The 19,141-nt window shown below is 27.8% G+C and overlaps 1 protein-coding gene across 5 annotated transcripts in view; it reads left to right on the forward strand.

Annotated features, from left to right (window-relative positions):
* The window catches only part of step (cytohesin steppke), a 107,669-nt gene that overhangs the window by 66,462 nt on the left and 22,066 nt on the right, over window positions 1-19,141 (forward strand). For all 5 annotated transcript variants that reach the window (XM_075375570.1, XM_075375567.1, XM_075375568.1 and 2 more), the window contains 2 exons: window positions 7,952-8,016; window positions 17,326-17,592. In XM_075375570.1, the coding sequence (XP_075231685.1) occupies window positions 7,952-8,016; window positions 17,326-17,592 (332 nt within the window). The remainder of the gene's footprint in view (window positions 1-7,951; window positions 8,017-17,325; window positions 17,593-19,141) is intronic.

Genomic DNA, 19,141 nt, shown 5'->3' on the forward strand with positions numbered 1-19,141 from the left:
TGTCTTACTGTTTGAAAGTGAAGCATGGCCAATGAGGGAGGACTGGAATGAGGCTTTTGAAATTTGGATATAGTATAAAGTGAGAGTAAAAAGTAGAATGGAAAGATAGAAGGTTATAATTAAAGAATTATATGTGAGACAATCAGCTGGAATAAAATGAATTGCTTGATACCCATTCTGTGAAAATTGGTTCTTTTGTTCTGGAGTTACAGGCACAAACATTTATCCTCTGTCTGACTTATTTGGATTAAATTATATGTTTAATTGGTGAAAATAATTTGATAGTTTTTAATTATAAATTGAATAATGCTGTAAATGATTAAGTAAATTTAGTTTTGGCTTGTAGCATTCATATATGAATAATTGTTATTCAAATCAGCTATTGATAATACATATTATTGACTTTTTCATGTTTGTTTATAATTTTATTATTATTCTTGGTTATACTTAATAAAAATAGTAAATTGCTTTTGACATCATGTTTTAATAATTTCAGTTGTTATGCTATTCATGATGATGTCAGGTATTTAATTTTATGTAAGCTTCCTAGTTACTTTCTTAGCCTTTGGCTAAGTGCCTTAATTGACTCAATGTATTAGCTGGCACTGTTCCTATAATTATTTTACTTTTCAGTTTTTTTTTTTTAATTATTTTTTATTTTACTTTTTTACAACTTTTTAAGTAATTTTTATCTACATTAAAATTATTCTTTTTAATTACTTTTTTCATAATTATTAATATGTAACTAATTTGTATACGAATTACAGTGTCATGGAATGTTGTATAAATCATCAATTTTTTTTCTTTATGACTGACTCTTATCTGCATGTAAATTGATTTATAAATACAAAAATTTCAATTTATAATTCATTAGGAAAATTAATATTAGAATAACAAGCATTTGGATGATCATTAATATTGAAAACCAGAGAAATTGACCATAACTTGATAAAATTTGGAAACCAATTACAAAATCAGTGTACAAAAAACCAAAGTTTTATAAAACAAGCAGAAATTAAATAGAAAATCTTAATGGAGAACTCTGTTTCACCCATGCGATTGTTATTGCTACCATTGCGCATGTTCGTAAGTTATTGCTAAATATTGTTCTCCCAAAAATATTTGACTGCATACACATGAATGGCTTTTTTATAGCTTTTATTACGTGCGGCAGGCATCATTTGAAAACTGTTAGAGGGTGAGTACTCTCCAATAAAAATTGGAGTGTAAGAAAAGTCTGTGAAAGTAAGTGAGCCTGAACTTCTCCGACATTGTATTTTGATTTCTTCTGAAGGTAGATTGCATTTAAATAAAATAAAATGTTAATTATTGCAATATTTTAATTTTTCATTATTAGATAGATTGAAGTGTGGAGGAATTTGTGGTGGTTATGGAAGTTTAAAAAATGTTCAACCTTAGTATATGCTTCTGGTTCCACAGAATAGTTTGGTGTCAGATTATTTTTTATCTAAGTATTATTAACCATGTTGTGAGAAGATATAAAGAGGGGGGTCAAAATTTTGGGTTTACATAATTGTTCTATAACCAACATTCAGAAAGAGATACGGTGTAGGAATTTTTTTATCGGTGTGATAGTTCTTGTTAGAAAAAAATTAACAATTTTACCTGTTTTCTTTCTTGTAATTGTAGTTTTGTCTTTTATGGTGATAATATTATCAATATTTTATTTTCCCTACCTTTTGTAAGGTGACTTTAGAATCCATAAATGTTGTGTGTGGTTTCTTTTCTTCATTGCTGATGCTTTCAAAATTATCTTATTTGTGTGTTAATAGACTTATCTATTTGTGATAACGTATAAACCTTTTTCTTATCTATACTGCAGAAGTATTGCTCATCTTTGGCATCAGGTGATAACCTTCCTGGTGATTGTTGCTCCTGAAAACTACTCTGAATTAACCTTGTAGAAAAGTTTTAGATGTCAGTACATTTTAAGTCAACAGATATTTTTATTTTATAAACCAAGGTAGAAATACCCCTTTTTAGTGATGTACAAGCGTTGTTGAGGTATTATTATTATTGGGTAATTATTTGTACAAATTACTATGTTACTACTGATGATGGTTAACTGTTGAAATTGTCATCCAATTTTAACTTATATTCTTTTTTATGGTTTTTTTTTAACTTTCTCTAGTTTTTTTATTTCATTTTCAACGTATCCTTTTCTTTTTTGTTCAACGTAACTCTTTTTGTTTACTTTTTTTAAGTTAGATATAAGAAAGAAGGAAATGCAATTTTTAAGAGTTTATAACTCATTATAATGGACTTAAAAATTAAAATTAAATTTTAAGATAACAATTTTCGATAATTTACAGATGTGCAAAACATCTGTCTTCTCAAATGTTAGCAGTGTATTTAGCTTTACCCCATAGGGAAACTAAATGTAAATTATGTTCAGATTTATTAGAAGTTTAAAAGTTACCAAGAAAGTAGTATAGTCAGTTTGAAAAGTTGATATTTATTAACGATAATATTGCTTTTAAAATGATAACATTAATTTTTACATTTTATCTTCATTACAAACACATCATGAAACAAATCATTTTGTACTGCAATTGACTGTACTGCAATTCAGACTAGTACAATTACCAGGTCGTAACAGAGTTGAATTGATCTGAGGTCATCAAACTAGCAGCGCAACATGAGACCACAGGATTGACCAGATTCTAATGATTATAACAAGAAATAAGAGCCATGATCTGCTTCCCAGATTTGATGCTACATCTCTCCTTCATAACTTTTAAGTGATAAGGACTGCGTGAGCAGTAGTCTTTATCACAATCAGCTGAATTTATAGACACTTCATTGTTACTTTCATATTACATGGTAGAAACCCATCAGTAATACCTTGTATCTGACTGATTGATACCTATCTGGTCACAGTTAAATCACAAGTTATCGATGCATTTTAGCTAACCAGCTAACTTACAAGTGACCGTGATCTGTGATATGGTAGCCTACAACCAAAGGAGAACTATATAGAATATTTCAGTGGCCAAATTCTAGGATGCCTGTGACTACAAGTTGTCGACTGTTTATTATTATTCAGCAACATAAATAAAATAGTCATGATTGTGTACAAATGTGTATGTATGAAAGTACAGTGTTGACCAGTAGAAACAGCTGAATGGAATTATAATTTTTTAGCACTGTGATAACAGTTTATTCCTTATATGAAAGGTTCTAGTTAGAATCCCAGTCAGAATTGGCATTTTTCATACACAACAAAATTTATCTTAGGTATCAATAATTGTAATTGGATCTAGTAACTGTAATTTCTTGAAATAAATAAATATATATTTATTTTTGTTCTTTTGCAAAGTACTTTTTAATTTTTTGGGGAGTATCTAGTAATCTCACTTGCCTGTTTATTACAGTGCTAACAACATATCTGTTGGGCATGTAATTTATGAGGTGATTCATATAATTTAGATGTGAAACTTAGTTTATGAATATGTACATTTAGCAATTACTTCTATCTGAAATATTTCTAACACAAAAATTTAATTTATAAAATTGTTTAACATTATAAATAATGTAAATAAAATAGTTACAGCATTAAATTTATTCATTACTAGCCGTACATATGGGTCCCTTTTTTCAGAAAAAAATCTTGTCAATCAAATTTCCCCAATGGAATTTTATAGAAACATAAACCAAGGCTATGTATGATAAACTATTTCAGTAAGTTACTGAAATAGGTTCAGTAATAATCTCTACTCTCATCCTTTGCCTTTTCTTACCTGAGCTCATTTGTACTTAGCATGTTTGCTAACAGCTTTTGCTGAATGCAAACTTAAAATAATTATACTGTGATCTTGAAACTTCAATGCTGTCAGGGATTGGAATTTTGGTTGCTTAAGAATTTCTTTTGCTCACATCCTAATGTTCTAGATAAAATTACATAATTTCATTGACTCTTCTTTAAGACATTTAATGTCACTTCTATTGAGAACTTTAAATATTCCCACAGCATTACCATTCATTTTATTCTTACTTTGCTATATCGCTTGCTTCATTACTTCAATTATATCCATTATGTTTATTTTCATTCCTCCTTTTTTTATTTTTTTACTTATCTTTGTGAAGTTTCCTTACAAGTCCAATTGGCCTACCTGTTTGTATATTCTTACTAGCTCTTTTGTTGGTTTCTTTCTTTCTGGTAGCTGATTCCCACAACTCAACAACAAAACTAAATTTAATTCAAGCTGGAAAATGGCAATGAACCATTTCTGACCAAGAGGGTAAGGAAGAACCTCTCAGTACATGTGAAATGGCATTTATTATAAATTTGAATTGAAGGTTTGCCTTCAAGTTTAATGAGAAACGGACTAGTTAGTTCAGTAGTGATTGACCAAGATAGATTTCAGATGAACTTGCATTTCTTATTTAATTTTTAAAAAAAATTATATTGCTTTATTTTGTTGTCTATTTACATAATTTATATGTGCAAGTATAATTTATTACATGTTGATTCAGATATGTTTATTTTATACTATTTATTTTGTAATCATTATGCTATCTCTATTACATAATTCATTTTATTTTTTTGACAGGTAAATAGATGTTCAATTAAAACTGTTGTTATTTTACAATTTAATTAGCACATCTCGTATTAATAGTTTTAAATAATTGATTTCTATTGGATTAATTAATTTGTTATATATTTACAGATTATTTTTATTAATTATTGCCACCTGTTTACTTCAATCTAATTTTTATATTTATTTTACCTTGGATTTGATATTTCTATTCATTGAATGTGTTTTTATACATTAAGTTTCACAATTCTTGTGTGTCATATAAAGTATTTTAACATACAATTGTGATATATATATATATAAAAGAATATGAAATAATTAATTATAATTTCATCATACATTTATTTATTTATACTGTAAAAGTTAATTAAATAAATCAATGTGAATAATAATTATTTAGAATAAATTCCTCAATGTATGCAAAATCATTTTAATGTAATTAATAAAGTTTGATTTTTTAAGTCTGTAATGCAACAATATTTTGTTATGACCTTAAATTTACTGCAAATTTATTACTATTATCAAGATGTCACATGCCTGCATTTATCTTTTATGAGTAGCTTGCTTGAAGCTTATTAATCAAATTCTTGGCTACAATCAGTTCACAATGAATGCTAAAATCATTGAACAGGAAGTTTAATGATTATGTAATTTTGTTAATTGATTTTCTTATTGATTGTAAGATTTATGGACCAAGTGTATATGAATGATAAAGTTAGATGATGGTTTCATTTGTTTTTTAAAAGTCAAATAATATTTGAGATGTTTGTTAGAAAACTTGCGACTACTGATTGACCAGTTTTTGATGCTCCTGGGAAACTTCTCTTAAGATTTATAAAACCTTGACCATTACAGTCCATTACTTTGACAAACTCAAACTAAGTTTTATGTGTAATGGTGAAGATACACATTCTTCAGATTCACGGGTGCTTGATAACATCTTTTTTACCCAGCTGTGAGTGCTTTCCCTTCAGCCACCCTTTTTAATGTAGTGTGGTTAGAGGTTTTTCTTGTTTCTACTGTCCCATTTGCTTAAGAAACAACAGTACTTAGTATTACAGAGTTGCAGTAATAATAAAATGGCTATAACCTCTATGTCTCTATATGTGTGCCATGAATACTTATATACTATATCATCTTCAGTAAAGATTTCATAGTTTCATATGTCTCTTTCATTTGTGCTACATAAGCAAGAGGAATTTATGATGGTTTCTCGTTTCCATTGAGAAGGAGAACAGCTTTTAAACTAGTTTTAGAGGAATCTATAATACAGTCTCCATTCTTTATTATCATGCAAGAATTTGTGCTGAAATTCTTGCTACCTGGCTTGGAAAAGACATACTTTAATGCAACTTTCAAGAATGTTTTTAAACCTTGAAATCATTAATTCTGACCATATTTTAGACTAATTTTGATGTTCAATCTTCTCACTTTGAAAATCTGGATCTTCTTCATTACTTTCCAAATCACTACAGCTTTCTTTATTGTCGCCTTTCTTTTCTTTTCTAAACACATGGCAGAACTAGAATGAGTAACTCTTCACTAATGAAGAGTCTAATGGCTGAATGACTTAGAATATGCAACAAATTAATTGAATTTTCTTGCAATCTCTTTGATTTTGGTGATAGAAAATTAGCAGTATATTCATGTGTTCCTTAGGTTCCCATAGGAACAGCAGAAGGCATAAGTAATGTTAAACAAGAATTGCAGCAGGTATTGGGAGGGGGGAGGGCTAAGGCTTACGTGACCTGTTTTACACTCAAATAGATTTCATATGATTTATTAACTGAAGGAGTAACATTTCTTCCTTGAGATTTAAAAATTCAAATACACAGAAAAAATGTTAGGATTTATTTAACTAAAATGCAGTTTTATATAAATTTCTAAGAATACACAACAAAAACATTATGTATGAAGCTAAACAAGAACAGTAGTACTACACTATCTCTGTATCAGAAAAACAATACACCATGTCTAGCATTCACATGAAAACCAGAATGAAACCGATTGACTGGGGTCTGGGTTATTCCACAGTAAAAATACTGATTGAAATGACTGTTAGTTATCTATTAATAAAGTTTATTAATTAAATCACAATACGGTAAAAAATGTATTTTTCTAGAAGGAATGAATCAAGAAAAAATAGGTATCAATGACATTCTTTGATGTAATACCACATTAATCACACTGGTCACTCTCAAATTATTGCATTCTTGAGCCATTTATAAATATATTCATATTTCCATTATTAATATAAACATTGATTTACAACAAACTTTTACAGGCGGTTAGCCTTAACAGAGAAAGCAAATCATTTTAACAATTAACATATTTTAACATAATTAGCATATTTAAGTGAAGCCCTTAGATCAAATTTTTTGTTCATATTTTGATTCAGTGCAAAAAATTCATAAGAGAAAACCAAAATTATTTGATAAATAACATTTTCAGACCAATGTTATCTTTGGTAGAAAGTTTCATCCTGACCTCACCCAAAGTGATTACCAGCTTTTTCTTTATCTTAGGTTTTGAAAATTATAAAAATTGAAAAACATTGTTAATGAATGGTATGAAAATGTCTTGATTGTAAAATGTTTGGGAAAATATTAAACAGCATTTTTATCACAACCTGATAACTGCATAATGTGAACACTTAAATGAATACAGTCTGGAATTTGAAGATCATGAAGTAAGGAAAAAATGATATCAAAATCACGTTAAATAAACTGTTCCCCACAGATCTTATTTGTCTGTTATTTTAATGACTGTACCAGTCGTTTAAAATTTTAAAAAATTTATACTGCATTTATATGTATATATAAAGTTTTCTTATCTTTAGTTTTAATTTCAAAATGGATGTTATAATTAAGTTAAATTCATTCTTTATTCAAGTAAAGGCGAAAGTTATAAAAAAGGAAAACATGAAAAATTGTATCGTAATGTTATTTACTTCTGTTTGCCAGTTTTTCATAAACTTTATATTCAGTAAATAAATATCTGCAAACAGGATTACTATATATTAACTGTAATTTTTTTTGTATTTTGCTTTATCCACAGTTATCCCTTTTTCCATCATAATATGAATAAAGTTTGGCCCTAAATAGACTTTGGCTTCTTATCGATCACAAAAAGTGGAAAACAAAGATTGCATTAAAAAAATTTGTAGGGTAATTATTGTTTTTTTATTCATTAAAAATTGAAAATTCATAAGGCTTATATGGTATGAATTACCCATTCTCTTGTGATTACTCAGTTTATCTTGACTGCTTATTGTTAATTTTTATTGAAAATAAACTCAAGTTTCTTTATGTATTTGTTGTACGTGTGCATGTTACTTTTTTATAATTTTCATATTGCATTATTCATTTTTTGGTTTAATTGTTTTGTTTCAGCAATTAAAAGATGAGTTGGGTGAAGTTGTGGCTGAAATGGAAAATATGGACACTGCTGATGACAGGTACTTATTATTAAATGATAGTATTAAAAATAGTTTATTCTAGTAAAAATACTGATGTTTTTAATTTCAGGTTAAAAATTGTAAATTATAGAATTTTTCTGTTAATTGTTGCTAAATTTCAGGAAGTGTGATTCAATAGACAATATCCCACATCTATCTGTATGCCTGATTATATTATATTTTTATTGCATGTTGTGGCAGTACTACAGTCATCTAGTAATGTAAAAATATAGTAATATAATGTAATGTAATGTAAAAATATTGTAATTTTATGCAAGATGCATAAAATTATATTTTATTTGTAAACTTAATACATTTAATAATGCACCTTACATTACTGAAGATGGAAAGCAGAATTGTTATTTGTTTCTGATTTTCATGTTAATGTCACAATTTCTTGATAAATATCACAAAGCATAAAAGTAGAACTGTAGGCCGCTAAACATTTTCAGTTCTATCATGACTGATAAAAAGCATTTTCCATGCTCTTTTTTTTAAAGAAATAAATTAATTAAAGAAATTAAAATAAATTCTTTCAAAGAAAATTAATAATTGGTTACCATATGATCAATTTTCTTTGAAATAATTTATTTTCAATCCTCTCTGTTATCCTACCCTCTCCTTGAGATAGGAGAGGGCAGGATAATAATAATAGGAGGGTAGGATATAATAATATCTCCTGTAGAGGAGATATTATTATAAAGGAGTCTCCTTGAGATATTATTATTCACTTATGCATAAGTGAATAATATCAAGCTAAACAATACACTCATGCCAGACATAGTGTATTGTTTTTCTGATACAGACTTAGTGTATTGTTCTTATTTAGCTTCACACATAATGTTTTTGTTGTCTATTATTATCTTCCAATTTGAAAAAAACAGGTAAAATGCCTCTTTGGGTATTGTATTGAGCTTGGCTTGCAATTTCACCTTTACCTTTTCTGTTGTTAAAAAACATATCTCCTGAGTGTTGTTTTAAGTTCGAAAATAAGAAAAAGGCACAGGGAGCCATGACTGAAGAAAAGCATGTTTGCAGCATCAAAACACTGTTAATATTTTCCTCTGAACTGTTGGATAAGTAAAAGGATATGCAGCAGTACATTGTCATGGTGCAGAACCACCAATTGTCTCCAAAGTTCAAGTCATTTTTTTCGGATTGCCTCATGCAATTTTTGTAAAACTTCTAGATAGTAGTACCATTGTAGTCGAAGAAAATTGTTAGTAGGACCTTCTTATTTCACCAGACTTGAGGTTTTTTTTGTGGGCTCCTCAGAAAACTTCCATTGGAATGACTGAGCCTTCGTCTTGACGTCATAATCATACAAGCACATTTCATCATCAGTTATAATGCATTTGAGAAAGTCTGGGTTGTTAGCGACATCAGTAAGCATTTACTCAGCGATGCTATTTTTTGTAGAAATTTAACAATTTCAGAACGAATTAGGCTACAACATATTTCGTGTTTGAAACATTAGTGAAAATTACTTCACATGAGCCTTATGAAATTCTATTTCTTTGGCAACCTCTAATAGTTATTCTGCCATTAGCAAGCACATTCTCTTCGTTTTAGACATTTTCATCCATGATTGATTTGCTAGGCTTCCAGAAAGCATTTGTACCACTCATAAACTCATAGTTGTGACATAGCATCATTGTCAAAGGTCTTCTTTAACATTTTAAATGTTTCGCTGTACTTAATTACATTTTTAAAACAAAATTTCAGACAAATTCACTGGTTGACATTTCACCACATAAAAATTTATTTAATTTCTCGTCAAACACAAACTAAGTATTGCAGCTGGCTAAGAATTAACTCTTGCTTCGCTGACAATACTACCAATATACAGAAAAAACAAACTCAATTGACAAGATACAGCTCGTGCAATTCAAAAATTCTTATTAGTTTTTGATGAGACTACCTATAGCAGTAAAACTACTAAATAATGATATCTCAAATACTCTCTTTCATTTTAGTTTTTCTCTTACTCAATTTATTTTCTTGTAGTCAGTCCTCATTTACGTATGATTCAGTCAGTAGTAATGATTGCAAATACATCCAAAATAAGAAGAAAACATTATTTTATAAATTTCATCCAAAGTTTTGAATTAAATAATTCTGCACCTATTATTCACTTTCAGTAACTCTGCATTCAACAGAATGCAGAGTTACTGAATTCTGTTGAATTCAGTAACTGAATTTTATAGATTTTCTATTTAAAAATTAAATATTTAAATTATAAAAGTATTGCATATATTTAATTTTAGAAAATCTGTTTTACATTAACTGATGAAGAAAAAAGATTGGGATGAAACATTTTTACCCAGTCTTGGTAAAAGATAATTTTGTCTGTTGACAATATAAAATAAAAAGGCAGTTAAAATCCTCATTCCCTTGAAGATTATTAGGTAATATTATATTAGTAATATAATCAGTTGTAACAAAATGGCAGTGTACATGTGCTATTATTTATCTTTGGTGAAATTGCACCCACGCCATAAATCATTTTTGATTATCAATATTGTGTTCTACTTCTGTTTACTCAATATGTAATGAAGTTCTGTTATACTATTAAAAGTAATATTATTTTTATAATTATATTGAATTATATTTATTCAATTATATTCTTTTTTTCATTAGCTAATTGCTTTAATTGATCTTTTTTTATTGTTTAGAGTAATACATTACGTGAGACAAATTTTTGTATGTAGAATAGAATACCTTGTAAATTATGTGATGAAAAAAATTGAATTTTACACACGTTAAAACTTAATAATTTCTGTAATATTTTTGTAAGTCCCTTATTTATTTGAAGAAAATTACAGAAGTAATTGTAGATTATGTGTAAAAATTGCACCTTTTTTCACATCTTTCACTGATTAGTACGTTAGTATACTTAAACCGTACTTTTTCTGTTATTAATTTTCTTCCAGTGATTGGTTTCACTTTGTTAAACTTTTTTTGGACTGAAAATTGTGTTACACCAGTATTCTATTACTGAATTAAATTAATATATATACTGCTATTGTAGTATGAATATATATTATATGAATTGCTTATTTATAAAACACCATAAGTCATTTATTATGAATTTTTCAGGAGACAAAAAACTGTTTTTCTTAAAAAGTATTAACACAAAAGATATATGTAAAATATACTGTAGAAACCTTTTTTAATCGTGTACTTACCTACTAAAAAAATCGTTCCTTGGTGTTAAACATTTTAAATATTGGTGACTAATGTTGTTTATAAAATAAACACAATAGTTGTAACATATTTTTAAAGAAAGAAATCATTGGATAACAGTTAATTATTTAATACTTATTTAGTTAATATTATTATTATTAAATGTATTTAAATTGTCCAACGTGTACAAAACTCTAAATTAAAATATGATTTACAGAGTAAATATGAAAATAAATTAAGTTGCTGATTATAAAGAAAAACTAGGATAACAGCTAGTGATACAAAATAGTTAGTATTAATTTAAACAAAAATGAATTACACATAAGAATAAATTTGGGAAATTTAAAGTATATCCATATTTTCTAAATTAATCTTCTTCATTACAGTCTTTGCTACTAGTTGGGCAATTTTGTATTATGTCATCAAACATTTTGTACTTTCCATCTTCTGGCATGCACTGCATGCATTTTTGTAAATCATTGATTTTATTATTAAGTATGGCACACTTCCCTTCATAAACTTTGTTTTATGGTTCTTCTGGTATACTGGAACCCTTGTTTAATTTGAAGGTACTTCTATTACAGCCATTCACAAATTTGCTCACTTCGACAGCATTTTTTTTGTGAATCAAAATTAAATTGATGATAATCAGAAATTTTAAACAAATCCTTTTTTGGTTGTTTTTATGTGATTATTTCAAGTGATGTGGCGTATTTTTTATAGTACTGCGGTCACCAATTTTTAAAACCTATAATTTTTTTGTTTCAACTCTAGTGATAAAAAATTAATTTTCTTCGATAAGTGAATGATAAGTTCCATCAATTCCATCATTGTATAATACCTATCATGCCTTTTTAACTTTCTTTTAACAATTGCAAAATCATGTTGATTTGGCAAAAACGAATGCCCTCTTATTTGGAAATGATATACAATTTTTTTGAATTGCTCACTGTCTGTCAAAAAGAGAAGACAACAAAGAACTGAATGTTTCTTATTTTGGCCTGCACGGTTATCATTGTACAAGTGCAATTCAGTAACGTTCTTTGGAACCTCAGAGTTAATTTACCCATAAAGTAATGAAGAATTTCATTTTGACCTTTCTGGGCTTCTCTCCTTCATGATACAAAAAGAATGTTGTATTGTTATTCTTTGTGTTATGAACAGAAAAAGGAACAACTGATAATTGATGCAAGTAATACATTTCCTGAACAGGAATACATGGCAAAGAAATGTTTTGCATGTAGTCAGAAGTTAAGCACACAATGCTTTCTTCAGTTTTGCTAAGTTCAGTCGATTTGACTCAGAGAATAGTAAAATTTATTACTACTTCTTTTATGGACTAAAAGCGCAGCAGTTGCAACACATTTTGTTTACTGCATTAAGATTTATTATCTTTTAATTTTAAATTCAGTCTTTCATTTTCACAACATGTATCTATTGACAACTAAAGCGGTAATTTAAGTTTTCCTTGTAAGTTTTATAATAGAATGAATATTTGACTTTGAAATATATATATATATGGTTTCATAATTTCAATTTATGATGGAAGAAAAAAGAGGTGAAGGAAAGAAAGATTTCTATTAAAAGTGCAATGTATTGCACTTGTTTACAATAATTTTTTTTTTAAATTCTGTTAAAAAACTTGAGAAAAAATTTCCAGTATTTCATCAAATTCACAAAAATGTTATTAAATTAATTTTTTTTATTTACGATCTTGCACTTGTACATTTATACGTGTATTTTAATGAGGATGGTGAAATGATAGTCTACACGATTTTTTAGCTGTATATCACCATGAAAAAATGCCTCTTTTCTAATTGTGTCAAAAATTCCTCAGTTGCATTCCTCAGAGACAGAAAATACTCACCACCATGTAAAGCAGTTTGGCTGAAGAATTTATGCAGTATATAAATGGGAAGAATTACATGGAATTGTTTTATCATAAGCGTGTTATAATGTAGGTTATTTTTTAAGTTACATTGTTTCTTTATCAGTTTGAAGTAAAAATTTGACTCATTGAATTATAAAATTTGTATCTTACTGATTGTCATGGACTTATATTTATTATATTGTATTTATTTTTAAAGTTATTTATTTAAGATAATTTAGTTAAAAGGAGTATTTCCGTATAAGAGTAGTATATATTACATGTTTTGATAATTATCCATTAATATCACAATTCTAAGAATTAATTTATTAAAATAAAGGCTATATTTATTTAGTTATCTCCTATTATATTTATGAATTGACTAAGAAATAGGTTTTTAAATTTATTTAACCAGTTTATTTATTTTTTTATTTTTATTGTAAGTGTTAATTTCTTTGATACTAAGATTTCTGTATTTATGTTTAATTAGAAATTAATCTATTAAATTTTCCATGAATTGATTGTTATTTAAATTGTTTAGTTAAATATGTTGATTAGTTTTATGTGTTAGGCTTTGTAATAATTATCTAACAGTCTCAACTAGGCATGGCTATGAAGAAACAATAATTAGAAACATCTTGAGAGATTTTCATAATTTGTTTATAGTAGGGAATGCTTTTCACCTCTTTCTGTATAGCTGGGTTTTGATAATATTTTAACTATACTAACTTTTGTTAACAGTGCATTACTGCTGTATCACTGCAATTAGGTAAAATTCTTGCTAGATAAAAAGGCAGAAACCAAAGCTATCTTTAATTAGTATTCATTCTTAATTAGATTGGATTTCATGAGCGGTTATAGCATAATTGTCCATTCGGGGTATATTTGCTATTTTATCGTCAGATGATACATCCACTTTTGATCAGTGTGTATGAGAATTCTAATGATATCAAATATTAACCATAACAGTTAATATCATAAATATGTGCATTGGTTTACCATTACAAAAGTAATTTTTCCTCTAAGAAGTTTGTGGAACTTTTTTATTATTCTTTAAAAGTAGTTTTGTTTCAAACATTCTCTTGAAAGTTCCATTAAATTCAGAAAGAGCTAAAATAGTTACTTTTGTTTTGATTGAAACTTTTGTTTCAATATGAATAAAGTTGTTTTTTTGCTTTATTTTGTTGTCACTTATAAAAAATAAATTATTCAGATCAGTACAAAATTATACACTATATAGATTACATCATGAATAGTACAAATACGATTTCGTGGATAAAAAATGGGTACTTCCCCAACATTTCTTAATAGACTCAAGAATAATTGAAGAATAATTTTGATTAGAGCGGCATTTTAAAATACAAAAATAATTGTAAGTTGTTATTTCCATGTTAATATTTAGTGAACATTCTCCGGTTGTACACATTAAATTATGAAAGAAAAAATTCAAGCGACCTGATAACACAAGTCATTCCTGAAACCAGTATACCCATTTTGAAAATAAACAAGTATCCTGTGTCAGGGTTACTTAAGAAATTGCAGAATAAACTGGTTTCTTTTTGCCTTCTTTACTGTGTCAAAGTACTGTTGCACGTTGGTCAATTCCAGCAAAGTGCAGGATGTTTGTCACCACAAGTGACATCATATCCTAGGTTCACCACAGTGTCTGTTTGTATAGTGGTCATGACTACAAAGATAAAAGCAGCTATGACAGGTTCTCTTGTACCTAGAGTGCTTTATGTCCTTCATTAGCACAAGAAAGACTGGGACAGATAATGTGAAGCTACAAATTTGTCACTTATGTTGAAAAACAGTGCATTGTTTAAATTGCCTCTATTTGGAGGAATTTTAATTTGTGTTGTTTAAAAACTTTTCAGTAGAGAAATATTGGTTTCAGTAATTACAAATTTGTAAAAGGATCTTTTAAATGGATTTGTAGTTAATTAAATATGGCAGTAGAAACATAGTAAAGTCCATCCTTATCCTTGTTAAAGAACTTCAGTGTGTTACAATAAACAGTTCTGCTGTCTGACATGGAAAATTTATAAATGATAGTTAATATTTAAATTATGTGTAAACCTTGAAGAAGGTTATTTGAAGCATTGTAGAATAAGTTATTTGAAGTAGATTTTGTTCGATTCAGCTGTGTACATGCTATATCTAGAAAATGGGTTTTTAAATTTAATTTGTTATAAATGTCTGTTTGAGTAAGAAGTTCACATTGTTAGTAATTTGGTTTACAAAAATATTTTGTTTTATCTTTGGCACTATAACTTTGGATAGATTCTTAACTCAAATTTTACTATATTTTTCTGTTTTTAAGTAAACATTTGATCTGCAATTATGTTTTAAATTAAACTTATTTTTTTCCTCTGTGTAGTTATTTTGTTATAAATTGAAAAATCTGCTGTTAGTTTGTGTTTCTATTTTTTTTTTTTTATGGTTTATTGATCACTATAGAACATTAATGTAATGTTCTCTATTACAGATTACTTTGTGCTATACACTAAATGTACAGTCCTATTAATAAGTTTGTTATTTTTGGGTGTGGTTCAAAGGGAGTTTACATCACCACCACAACTCCATTATTATCACCTTTTCCATGATCACACAGTTCTCGCATTCCCTCCCTACCTCTCCATTCACACTCTCTCTTTCCCTCTCTTACACGTACATACAAATTCAATTATTATCATTTATAAAATGTCAGTTCTGTAATTTTTATTATAGTGGTTCATGATAGATTTGATAAAAGTCTAGTAGGGTGTTTTCTTTTCAATTAACATCCACATTATTTGATCAGTATGCTGATGTTAGTGGTGATGACTTCATTTAATTAATTCATTCCCTTGCATTTATTTAATTAATTTGTGCCCTTGTATTTTTAAATAAGTTTCTTCTTTATATAGTAAATTATCTTTTTTATGTAATTTCAGTAGTATTTTTCCTTTGTTTTATTGTGAAATTTTATTCATGTGTTAGTTTAAAACCATTCTTTCAGCAAGAGGTTAATGTTAACAGTCAAAGATTGCTTACATGTTAGAATTACAGTTTTAATAAAGAAGCAAAGATCAATAACCCAAATGGAAGCATTTTGAGGCAGCAGCATTGCCTATTTATTTTAAGGAACTGTATCAAAAGTTATATCGTTCTAATATACAGATCACATGAAATTTTTTATGTACATCTTAATAATCTTTGTGTTACTATTATGTCTGTACTCATTTATCTTCTCCATCTGCTTCCTTTTCCTATTTTCTTTCATAGATCTTATTATCTCACAAACACATATTGTTAGTGGCATTGATAAAGAACTGCTCACTTGCAATTGTTGATGATTCATATTATTGTTCCCCCCTTCAATTTTCAATTTGATGGTAATTCATGCCAATTTTTTATTTTTATTTTTGCTATAAAAATCTCATTACGGTCTTATCCAGTCCTCAAAAAGTAGTAGCGGTACCTTTTATAACTGTTATTTCAGCTCTACAGTTGAAGATTTGATTATATGCCTTCTTTTCAGATTGGACTTAGCATTTTGTATATGAGGTATATAGAGCTCTCATAAATGATATCCCTAGGGAATCTGTGGATAGGTACTGTGCAGCAGTTTGTGTGTCGGCTTGTAAATCAGCTGGTGTTTGATTCCCAGCAACGGTCTGAAATTTTTTCACTGATCATTTCTTCCATTTTATTTCTTTTTAAAAGAATGTACCAAAGCACCCCTTGGCTATTCTTTCTTTAGTGTGTATAAGGCAAAATCTACATACTTGTTTTAAATCTTTTACACATTCAACAAATTATAAAAAAATAAATTATTCTGTTAATTACATGACCCTTAATTTCCAATAGCATATTTAGTGTGAAGTTAAAATAAAATGCTAAATTGTCCCAGTGGCCTAAGAGACATTCTTCCATTAACAAATTACCAGATTCGTTAAAATTAAAACTTTTATCTTATAGAACATCTTCAGTCCTGAATTCGCTTGAATAAATAAACAATATTTTGTGTAATGAAGTATTTATTTAAGTATTTATTTTAAATGTTTGTTTTGAAGTAGATTTTATTTTCATTACCCCACTATCCGATCAAAGGATGTCAATTTTGAATTAATAATTTATTTTATTCAATTGTTTTAATTATATATTTTAATATTTCTTGTTTTATTGTTGAATATTGTGCATAATTGAATTTTTTTATCTATAGTTGTAAAAGTATAGTTTGATTGAAATGTTATTTTTATCCTTTTTTTTAGCAAAAACCATACCAGAACAAAGCAGATGTCCATTGGTAGAAAGAAATTTAATATGGATCCAAAGAAAGGAATTGAATATTTATTGGAACATGGTTTATTACAAGCCACATCTGAAGATGTTGCTGCATTTCTTTATAAAGGAGAAGGTTTGAATAAAACTGCTATTGGTGATTATCTTGGTGAACGTAATGAATTTAATGAAAAGGTATTACGTGCATTTGTCGAACTGCATGATTTTACTGATCTCATTTTAGTACAGGCTCTAAGGTAAGTTAACAAAATAAAAAGTAATATTTTTATTTTTAAATTGAAGCATTTTTATATTGTGTCGTTTTAAGATGTAATTAACTAAAATTTCTTTTAATTTTAAAGAAGAAAAGCAAGCTGTTTATTCTTCCACTAGATAAAAATATTATATATGTAATGTTAGATTCTCTGCACATCTGAGCAGGGTTAAAATTGAAATGTTTTAAGAATGAATTTGGCAGGCTCTGTGATCCTATTTTATTCCCAGTCAATATTCTACATTATAAATGAATCTTTGCTTGCCATGAATCAAACATTTTCTGCAAATCATTTTAAAGAACATCAACTGTTTAGAAGCTACATAAAATTTTTGTCATCATTCTGTATTTTGATATCACAGTCAAGTTCTATCAACTTATGCTGTAAAGATTGTTGAAGAATTTTAAGTGTTAGGTTTAATGTTGAATAAGAAGTATCCTAACCCGATAAAAAATATAAAAATTTCAAAAACTGTCAAAACTCTTCTAGGCTTTTTCGTGCAGAGTCCAGAGTGACATGCTCTAATAGACTTAAATCAGTACACTTTGGGCAGAATATTGACCCTAGATTGAACTGTATTCATAAAAGATTCAGGTTATTCAACAATTTAAAACATATGATTTTATTGAGTTGCTAAACAGTTAAAATATGACAAAAGTGGAAATTTTATCCCAATTAACCAGCTTTCCATTTAACGTTCAGCTGTCTGATGATTTCATAATTTTAACAGTTTTTTAACGAACAGAACTTTTCTATTGGACTAGAGTTCTTTTGCAGCTGTGTAAAGGCGTGTGAAGCATTTTCACTTTTTATAATGAACGTGACAGTATAGTGTGTTGTCATCAGAAGGAATTTCAGAGCCATATTTGTTTAAAAGCAATTATATCCATATAGTTAATATAACATTGTAATGCTGCAACAGCATGATTCAAAGGTTTTCTTAGTAGTTAACTGAGAAATAGTGAATAACATTACTCAGTAAACCAATATCACAAGAAAATATTGATTACTGTGTTGAATAATTTCTTTTGAAACTGCATCGTGTCTCAGAAGAACTAGGTTGATTTGGCCTATGAGAGCATCAAATATTTAATGTAAGGTTTTTTGTGGGAATATTCTATTTTAATATATTAAGTCAAATTTTCTTACATCATTCATAATTAAAATTAAAGGTACTTGTCGGTTAGTGTCCCACCTAACATGATATCAACATAACCTAGTCTAACATAAACTAACACTCACTTTACTCATTAACTTTATTTTTATTGATGGTATTATCTTAGATAATTATTATTTCTTTAAAAATAAATGTCTTATTTTACATTTCCCCTATTATTGCAATTACGTGATTTTGAAATATTACAAGAAATCTTGTATTCAGTGTTATTCGGTTTTGCATTGTGTTAATCTTCCAGCAATTAATATTTAAATTCTGTGATTCTCAACCTTCTTAGCTCAATGACTCCCCAAAAAAAATTAATATTTCACGATTCCCCAACCCAGTGAAACGTAGTTAAAACTATTTAGTTGT

This window comes from Lycorma delicatula, chromosome 9 (genome assembly GCF_047948215.1).
Source record: "Lycorma delicatula isolate Av1 chromosome 9, ASM4794821v1, whole genome shotgun sequence".
Classification (NCBI taxonomy): domain Eukaryota; kingdom Metazoa; phylum Arthropoda; class Insecta; order Hemiptera; family Fulgoridae; genus Lycorma; species Lycorma delicatula.